Source organism: Trachurus japonicus, chromosome 14, assembly GCF_045865225.1.
Source record: "Trachurus japonicus isolate A0001 chromosome 14, Traja_1.0".
NCBI classification, from domain to species: Eukaryota; Metazoa; Chordata; class Actinopteri; order Carangiformes; family Carangidae; genus Trachurus; species Trachurus japonicus.
The window spans coordinates 20,195,876-20,206,018 of record NC_140920.1 but is presented as its reverse complement, the minus strand read 5'-3'; the positions used below and the strand labels follow the sequence as shown (position 1 = coordinate 20,206,018).

Genomic DNA, 10,143 nt, shown 5'->3' with positions numbered 1-10,143 from the left:
TTGAACTTTTCAGCTCTTTTTTTTTCTCAATCTTATTGAGACACAACTACCGCTGCCGGTTTTAATGTTTCTTCTGTTATTGCAAATTTTTACAGTTCATTGCGTCGTGTAATGCAGCGAGGAGGAAGCTATGACAGCCTAATTGCCCTGCCGTGCTTGTGTTTGCGCCTGGAACAGGTAAACAATTTATTCAATTTTTAAAGGCTACCGCTTAACTTCAATCTGCATGTCATCAACACCCACTGTATCTGCACATTTTCTTTCCTGAAATAAGAAAAGCAACAAACTATTTGACAATGTGAGGGGGAGAAAGACTTGATTTTAATGCATACCATAGTGCTGGAAACACAAAGAGCGCGAGTTTGCCAGGGAACAATTGTTGAAAGTTGAAGTTGTGTGTTCTCATCCTCACTGTGTAACTGAAGCTGATGCCACTTGTTATTTTGTTTTTTGTTTTGTCATAGAAATAGCTACCTGCTGCTTGTGTTTACTGTTGTCTCTCTGCATATTTGAGATAATTGCCTCAGTGTGACTGGGGATTAAGAGAGGGCTACTTTAAATACCCCAGAGCTCCACTGCTATCTCTCACTGCATTATTACCAAGCAATTTTGGTTTTACTACATCTCCCTAAAGCCCTCATTGTGTATGTGTGAATATACACATGCATCACACAAGCCTTTAATCTTCAAGCTCACAAAAAAACTTCCCCTATGATGAAATTTCAAGAAAGGGTTCTGTTTTCTAATTGATAGTCACAACAAACCAACTATACTTTTCCACCAAAATGTTACACTTTTATACCCTGTTGGATGTGGATGATTTTAACTGATCTACTAGATCTGAATCTGTTTTTCAGAAGGACTTCTTCACCTTTTGAAGAAGACAGGAAATCCTCAGCATGTGTCCTGTGGGGACGCCACAGGACTTAATTGAGGCCACCTGTTCAGAGGCACCAGCGGAGAGGCGTTTTCTGGACGTGAAAGCCCCTCCAAGGCAGCGATGTCGAGCATCCTTTGCTGGTTCATCACACATAATGGATGTCACGTGCCCTTCTGGTTTGCTTCTGAAGTGAATAGAGGATGACACGGGCAGGTATAGCACAGGTAAGTGAACAGGAAACAGCTGGAATGATCACCGCCACCTGCAGAAGCTCAAGCTTCATCAAAGGTCTTCGGCTGGTGTCAAATTATCTTATGACTAATATAACCACCTGCTGGAGACTCTGAATTTGAGTTTTTTCACAAAGCTATGACTTGTTTCTGACAACGGACACAAGAGGGAGCTGTGTCATCTGTTGAGCACAGACGTGTTTGTTCAGTTTGTGAATGAGTGAACTGGATTCTCTGTAAAGCAGCTTCTCTTGAAAGACTGTGGGTTGTTTTGTTACGCAATGTGAATTGCATGAAAAGTGTTGAGCACTTATCCAGTGCGCTCAGGGAGGGGGAAAAAAATCAACTTTGACATATTGCAACTATAAATAAATCACAATCATAGTTTTGGATTTAAATCTTTGGTTGCACTTTTTGCAAGAGGGGATAAATGTTTGTGTTTTCGCTCGTACTCTAGGGTGTCTTTACTCACAAATCCTCTAAAGTGGTGTCATTAAACTAATTGTTTTCTTGTGTGTACATGTGTGAGGTCCTATGGGACAGTCAGTGCCACTGATGTAGGCTACAGTGAGCAGGCAGGTGATTGTGATTCAACACGAAGGTCTCGCCTTGTGCAGCCTGATGGTGAAATGTGGAACCGTTATGTTTATTAAACAAGCGTGAAGGTGTACAGCGTCACAGATTTCCACTGGAATCCATTAAATTGTAACAGAAGGCGAGCTATCAAGACACGTGCGATAACATCAGGGAGTGCAAATAGGTACATGCATTAAACAGACAATTGCGCATGAGTTAAAGAATTAATGGAAGTCGGTGTGTGCATGTCCAAAAGGGAGTGAAAGATCAGGATGTGATGATGGTAGAGAAGCAACAGGCAGCAGGTGTGGTATTAGTTATTTTGGGGGCCAGAGGGGAGACTTTTCTTGGGACCCCCAGCACCCACACCCCACCCCACCCTCACCCCTGGCACCTTTTCTCCTGGTGATTTCTGGTTTGATGGGAATATTCATAATTGAAAAATGTTCAGGTGAAAGAGTCTGAAGGAGTCATTGCAGTACAAAAACATCCTGGACATGAGTCACAAAGCATCAGTTCATGGCTCATTGTCCAGGTTATCATACCACAGGTACACATACACACACATTTCTACGTGCGTGAGTCTGGCGCCGTGCTGGATCTTCCCTCCCACTGACAGATGGATGGGGTTAATATCATAATTAAGCACCTCAGCCGACGGTTCCTGTTTACCACTCAGTTGCTAGGCAGTGACATCAGCTGATCCCTCCCCCCCGTCCTCTCTAATCCCTTCCCTCTCCCTCACACACACACACACACACACACACACACACACACACACACTCTCTCTCTCTCACACACTCACACACACCACTCTCTCTGCTCTCTCTCTCTCTCTCTCTCTCAGATAGGCAGCACAGACGTGGGCAGAGTGTGGGGGTATAGGAAGAGGAGAGAGCAGGAGGGTAGGTAGTAGAGTGTGTGAGGCTGTCAGACAGCATGGTCTGGGTCTGAGGACAGCACTGGAAGACGCCACCGCAGCAGCAGCAACAACAGCAGCAGCAACAGCAGCATCAACAGCAGCAGCAGCAGCCTCCAGATCTCCATGTAGACCAGAGTGGTGACATCCAAAGATCACCTGGACCCCAACGCCCACCCAGGACAACAAACACCTCTTCTAGAGAAGCAAGAAGAAGAAGAAGAAGAAGAGGAAGAGGAGTACAAGGGGGGGTGGGTCTGTTTATCTTCTTTTTTTTTTTTCTTTTCTCCGTTTTTTTGGTTTTGGGAGTAGGCTCCGGGCTGGACCGCATGCATGACACAACGCAAAGGCGAGAAACCCACCATCAGCATCCAGGAGCACATGGCCATTGATGTGTGCCCCGGCCCCATCCAGCCCATCAAGCAGATCTCCGACTACTTCCCCCGGTATCCACGGGGCCTCCCCCCTGCTGCGCCCCACCAAGCGGGCCACGCCGGGTCCCTGCGCTCTGCCCTCTCCACCTCCTCGGCCACCGCCACTGGTGAAAGCGACCGCCCCAATGAGGACAACCCAGACCGGGCTTGTGCCGGAGCCTCCGCCTCCTCACAGGCCACCAGGAGGGACGAGGAGCCTGATGTGGAGGGATACGACTCAGACGACTCAAGTGAGTGATGATCCCCCCCCCCCCCCCACACCTCCTCTCCTCCTTTTTTTGTTGCCTCCATCCTTCTGTTTACCTCGGTGTTTTCCATCATGTCTACTTCTGTGTGTCTATCCCTTTTAGTTCTTCCTCTCCCTCTCCCTTTCTCTTATTACTGCATCTCCATTTTTTGCCACCGGTTGCCAGGCATCCCTCCAGCCGTGTGGCTTTGTGGCTTTATCTGTCACCTTTTCTTCTCTCTGCTCCTCCGTCCATCTCTTTCTATTTCCATTTGCCTGGTGTGTCTGTCTGTGTGTGTCCTTCTCTCTCTCTCTCTCTCTGTGTAAGTGTGTGTCTGCATGTTGTGCGTCCCCCATGTGTGTCTCTGTGCTGCAGCTAACTCTTTGCCGCTCAGTCGACAGACAGCCAACTGTTGCTGCTGCAAAGGATACTGCTTCTTCTCCTCTCCTCTCCCTTCCCTCCCTCTCTCATTCTCCTCTCCTTTTCCAACTGAAAGGATGATACGGGTGATTTTACTGAAACAAACGATTGCAATGTGTCTATCCAAGGAGGGTGCATGTGTGCATTTTTCATACCCCCCCCTCCGGTGTCTGCCGGTTGCTCGCTCTATACTGTCGATCGCTCTAAATGAGTTGAATCACTCGCCGCTTGTTGATGAAGCTTCACATTAGTCGCAGTTTTGCACTCAGCAGAGTCTGTCTGCATCTGTAAGCTCGTCCACATACTGTACCGGCGAGAAACAAGACAGGCAAGTTCCAACTGTGTGTGAGCGTAGTGTGTTTTTTTCCAAAGCATAAAGATATGTGTGTGCTCATATCTCCATCACAGAGGGGTGGCTCCTTTGAGAAAAGCCTTTTCTGAATGTCACTCCTTAAATCCACCACATTTGAGTGGCTGAATCATAATGGGAATTAATGGGATGCAGAACAGCTATTAGAGCAGTTCCATATCTCGGAGCTGGGTGAAGATGTCTATATTACCGTGAAACCACTGTCAGAGCCAGCAAACATCTTCACAGACACATGATACGTCTCTGCACCAGAACTCAAACAAATTTGGTGCCAGAATGAAAGCTGCTGCTATACCTGCATCATTTCCCCCCCTCTTTAAAACACACCTCATGATCTGGCTGATAAATCAGTAAAGAAACCATCTGGTTCATGCTGGACTCAGCTCACTCTGAGTAACATGTTGCTTTCTCTCTGCGCAGGAAAACAGCGCAAACGCCACACAGTGTGTTTCTGTACCGGTCTAACTGCCTCGCATGTGCTCCCCACACAAGAGACTTGTGATTGCAGGTTAATGTGTGACAGCAGCGCAGCTTCTCTAAGACTTAATCCATGCAGAGTGGCATGTGGAGGGAGAGGGAGAGAGAGAGAGAGGGGGGAGGCGGGGGGGTTAGGGCCATCTCTAATCCAGAACTGGACAGGCAGGAGGGGGGATGGTAGAGAGCAGGGGAGGCAGGTCGGGCCTGGCAGATGTTGCTCTATGACCTCTGCCAGGGAACCAGGATTTCACTCCCAGGGGGAAAATAGATGGTGACACGCGTCCTCCCGCTTTGCAACAGCAGCCCTCCATTTGTGATACACTTGACTTTTGCTCTGGGATTCGACTTTCTGAAGCTTTTCATGCCTTTGTTTACAGCAACTGGAAACATATACTTACTCTGGCACTTCTGTCCAGGCTGGTACTTTAAATGTTATTTATTGCCTCAGAACCAGCTACATATGTGCATCTGTGGGCCCGATAAGGAATCCATCTTTGTTTTTTTTTAAAAGAAGACAATATGAAACAGAGATTCACGCCCCACCTTCTACGTGACCACCAGCATTGAAATCACAGGAAGTGGTTTCCATGTGTAGCTCTAATGTGCGGCTGAGCATACGAGAGATAACTTCAGTGTAGACAAGGGCTGCTGTCTATCAGAGGGCCAGTCCATTAGTCACACGTTTGTTGGTTTGATCCTGGCTACTCCTGTCAAATGTACAAATGTCAGGCTTCTTCCCACCAGCAGGTTGCTCCTGATGGGCAGGCCAGCACCTTGCATGCAGATGGGTGACTGACATAGGTGAATGAGAGAGTGCTTTGTCTATTTAGGTAGAAAGGTGCTACATAAGTGCAGCCCATTGCATTCTATTTTCAAAGACTTGAGGTGCAGAAAGGTGAAGAAGTAAGACACTTTTTTGTACGTTCAACAAAGTGCCAGGCTACGATTAGCTGTGAGGAGGCTTTTACGCAAAACTGTGCAACCTCGCCCATTCACAGAGTCTACAAGGGTTCTTAACTCCACCTCCGAGTGGAGCCATTCAGGACAGATATGAGGTCCTTTGCCTTTAGATATCATGTGAAGAGATTAGACATGCAACTAAAGACAGATGTAGATCTTCAAAACATCTGGATAGACTCTGTCTTTGGGTTTAATCCATCTTTAAAGGCTCTTGGTTTCATTTACACCCTAACCCTAACCCTAACCCTCCCATATCCCAGTCACGCATGAAATAGCCGTGGTTGGATATAGGCAACAGGTTATGGGATGTTTTGGTATTTTCTGTGGCTTTGTCAAATAGTTCCCGACTTGCTTGTTTTTAAGTTGTCAGTTGTGGATCAGTGCAGGTTTGTCTAAGTGTCAGACCACAGCTTCTCTCCATCCTCCCTGCTAATAAGGCAATTAGACTCAAACATCTGCCGCAGCATCATCTTAATGATTTTACAAACACTTGAGGAGTCATCAGTGATGAAGGATAATTACAATTCCAACTCCACTTCCAAGGAAAAGAAAAGTGTTGTCAAGGTAATTAGGATAGCAATTAATCAAAAAAACAACAAAAAAAAAACACATGGGTTATCCAATGTCTGAGTGGACTGTGTGGTTATCACCGGGCTCACCATGCAACGCTGGAGGAGGAGGCACTACACTATAAATGAATGTAAAAATGAATAACAAGTGGCTGTTTGGGTCTGATGCAACATTCCCAAATAATCCCAAGCTGCTCCTGCTGCTGCTGCTGCTGCCATGGAAGGAGAAACACAACAGGTATAAACAAAATACTCTGCAGTAGGGCATGAGTCATGGTTTGAGAAAAGATTTCAGATACAGTACATGCACTTAACACTCTACAGGTGAAACACTTTACAGTACATTCCTGGCTCGAGATGTCTTGTGTTTTGTTTTGTTTTTTGTATTGTTTTTTCTGTGGTGAAAACAAGGACTTCATCCAGGAACACTCCCAGCACAGGTGCAATGTAGTTTTATCACTTATGTATAGGTAATAACTCACATATCGCCAGCAATCGTGAGGTTTCACTGTCAATCTCAGAGCTCGTCATTCGGCACCAAAGACTCACAGTCATCCACTGAGAAATGATTCTTTGTACAAACAGACTCAATGGACCGGGTCGCACACAGACAGATTATCTCATTGTGTTTGAGTGTGCGATTTTGATTAGGGAGAGAAACTCTAACTTGAGAATTCAGAATCATCTTAATTCTTTATTATCTGAAAACACTTTGATGCCAAAGACCTTGTAAAGCAAAGAACATTTCTCTAACTTGAAGGCATTTAAAAAATGTATAATGATAAATAAGTTGCAGAATATGCAACAAGTATTGGAGTTTGTGCTTTATATATAATTTCTAAGCAGTGTTGAAAGATTTTCTGAAGGACAGCTGAAACCAAGGTTGTTTGAGGAAAGGCTCAGTACGAAAGCCGGTAACAAGTCCTATCAGTTTTTAGCAGAGAAACAGCCTCCGCTGGACGGCAACAGGCTTATAAGGACAACAATAATGAATGGTGGAATTTCTAACCGCTTACTCCTGCCTTATCAGCTTAGCATGTGTAATAAAGTTTTATCACATTTGTTGTGAGGTTGATCTGATAATTCTTGGCCTTGTACAAAGTGGTAAAGTCATTTTTCCCTGCTGGAAGCGCAGCAAACTGTGACTTTCCAAAAACGAGGAGGATAGATTTAACTTTCACTCTGTTGCTGTGTGAAATGTAAGAGGAAGGAACTCTGTGCTTCCTGTTGTTTGTGATTTAAAAGAACCAGCGCTGCCCCAAATTGGCTGCTCATGGTCCTGCGGGACTTGATCCAGTATCTGCATGCGTCCTCTGGAGGGGGGGTGGAGCGGTGTGGCAGTGTACTCCCTCATGAACCAAATCTCACAGGGACATCTCAATCCTTGCTAAGAACCTGCTGGTTAATCTGCATAACGGCAGCATTATCTGATTCATTGTGACTAAATCTTGAGTTTAATTGAAACGGAAAAGTGCATCACCCACCAAGTGTCCCTGCTCCCCTGCGAGAGAGGTAATCAAACCCAATTGGACATCCGGATCTCTGCCACATCAATTAGTGGTTGTTTACGGTGGGTGTAGAGGGCCACATCCCCGCCGGGGACCAGGGAAAACAGCCGGTGTGACCCACATGACAGAGCAGGCTGTTGTGTTTTTTGAGAGATAAGCCTCAGAGCTGTATCTGTTGACAGGGTAGTGCAGGATGGGTTGGTGGAAAGCAGGGGGGCCAGGGGGTTGGTAATGTATGCACACACAGGTCTACTGCTGTCTCCTCAGCACAAGTCTCGAGCTACAGTGTTTGCTTGTAGTTGTCAACTGGTGAGATGCAGTCAGAGCAGGAGGGGGGAGAGTAAAACAAGGCAAAATGATGTGTCAGAAAAAGTAACTAAAATCTATATTTAGTTCTCAGATGTTTGCTGACATCTTCTGAGATTGTGAGTCATGCAAGATAGGGAAAAAATGGATGTAGACACTACAGTCATATACACTGTTGGAAATGTGCATGGTGTTGGGGTTAAAGCTGGCTACCAGCAAGAGCTGACAGACAGCCCAGCACCGCAGCATATGAGCTCCTAATGGAAAGAGAGCAGACATTAAACATTATCATTTGGTATGTGTGGAAAATCATGGCAATATGTTTATGTCACACACAGACACAATGAGTCAACACAGAGGAGTAGAGGTCACAAAGAGAAACGAATCAACAGAGATGTGCAGAACCACAGATGTGATGAAGCTCAACTGGCTTGCAATACAATACTCATGTCTGCAATGTTTGTAATGGGAATAATATAATATAATATAACATAACATAGCATAACATAACATAACATAACATAACATAACATAACATAACATAACATAACATAACATAATATAATATAATATAATATAATATACATGTGTAGTATACATGCATAATGTAACCTACAGTATTGTGTGTAACTTGTATGCAATAGGCTATTATATAATATTATATTAGAAGTAGTAAAGTAAACACAACAGGAATCAGATTGAGATAGAAATGCTGTGATCACATTTTGCCTTTACAGCAGCTCCACTCTCTGTTTTCAAGGTGCTTGGCAGGTAGGCAGAGTCCTACTGTGGATTTGGGCTGTCTCTCTGTGGCTTCATGTAATCCCAGGCTGACTCTGTGATGTAGAGATCAGGTCTCTGTGAGGGCCGGACCATCTGTTGCAGCACTCCTTGTCCCTCTTGGTGCTGAATATAGTCCTTTATGACTCTGGCTGTATGTTTGCAAATTAACTCCATGCAAAGTGCCTAAAACATTTGTACAGCACTGTGTGTGCCTGTGTGCACCCTTCAAACCTCACAGGTCTGCACACAGGATTTTAATATGAAGTTCAGTGAGGCATTTTAGTTAATTAAATGAATGATAAAATTGACTCTAAAACAAACAGGGAATCTTTGTAATGAGGCCAAAGGCAAGCTGGAGTCGGTTTCTTTCTAAGCCAGCAGGAATTTTCTCTGTGGCCCAGAGTTAAACACCTATCCCCAAAAACCCTGATAACGTCAAGTAAAGAAATGGCAGCAAGTCTGTCGGCTGTGGGGGAAGAATAATTTAATATTCCCCGTGCACCATCCCAATTTACACTCCGAATGCGAGGATTATTGGTGTATCTTTTGTCTTTTCTCAGTTAGATAAATGCAAGACTCGCATGAGTAAATCAGAGACACCAGACTCAATCATGACGATACTCCATGCTGACATCCTCAGTGGACTGTGCAGAGATAAAGGGCATTTTCCAAACAGAATATGCCAATGCTGCTTCAGGTGAATAACAGTTCTCCCAAAGCAGCTATTAGCAAACACTTTAGCAGTAATGTGCAAATGATGGTGATATCTGACCAGTGGGACAATCTCCTAAAATCTCTGTGTATTCCTGTAAGGGCAGAAGAGAAAGAAATGTATTGTGGAGCCATCTGTTACCTATCAAGACCAAAAGCCATTTTCAGACCTTCGCAAAGCAGAAAGCTGCATCAATCCACTTGAAAACATCCCCTGAGCCTCATAATACTCAGTTCAATGTAAAGAGTGATTTCAGCGCTGCCATGCCCAGCACAGTAGAATCCTATTAAGAGTCTATCTGCAAGCTGTCATGCAGTAGTAATGACTCACTGTAGTGTCCCATGTTTTCCTGTGACTAACCCAGCACAAGCGTACCAGATTGTCAGTCAGTTCACATTATGGGTTATTATAGCTGGTGCTGTCTCTCAACAGGAGCCATCGAGCATTTAAGTTAGCAGCAGTTCTGCTTCATCAGATGCTAACTCTGCTACTGCTGCCCGCCCCTCATCCTCACTAAGCACATTATGTAATGATAATGCCAGCTATTACACAGATCCATTTGGCGTCTGTGGATGTCATCAGCGGAGAAATTTTGTTTGCCTCTAGTTTGTCACACTTTGCATCCACACATCGACGGAGTATGTTTAAACATTGTACTGTAAGTGATATGAGCTCTTAAAAGCTTTAGTGTTTTCTTTCCTTCTTTCTTTTTTTTCAATTGAGAAATCCAACTGCTTTTAACCAGCTTAAATCTAAAAGTGTCCCCCTACCC

General features: G+C 44.8%; 1 protein-coding gene across 2 annotated transcripts in view; it reads left to right on the top strand.

Annotated features, from left to right (window-relative positions):
• Positions 1 to 2,601: 2,601 nt before the first annotated feature.
• Positions 2,602 to 10,143, top strand: part of doc2b (double C2-like domains, beta) — a 112,943-nt gene continuing 105,401 nt past the window's right edge. The window contains exon 1 of one of the 2 annotated variants that reach the window (XM_085798287.1): positions 2,602 to 3,269. In XM_085798287.1, coding sequence (XP_085654413.1) covers positions 2,939 to 3,269 — 331 coding nt within the window. In that variant the 5' untranslated portion in view covers positions 2,602 to 2,938. The remainder of the gene's footprint in view (positions 3,270 to 10,143) is intronic. The other variant, XM_085798286.1, reaches the window with a different exon arrangement.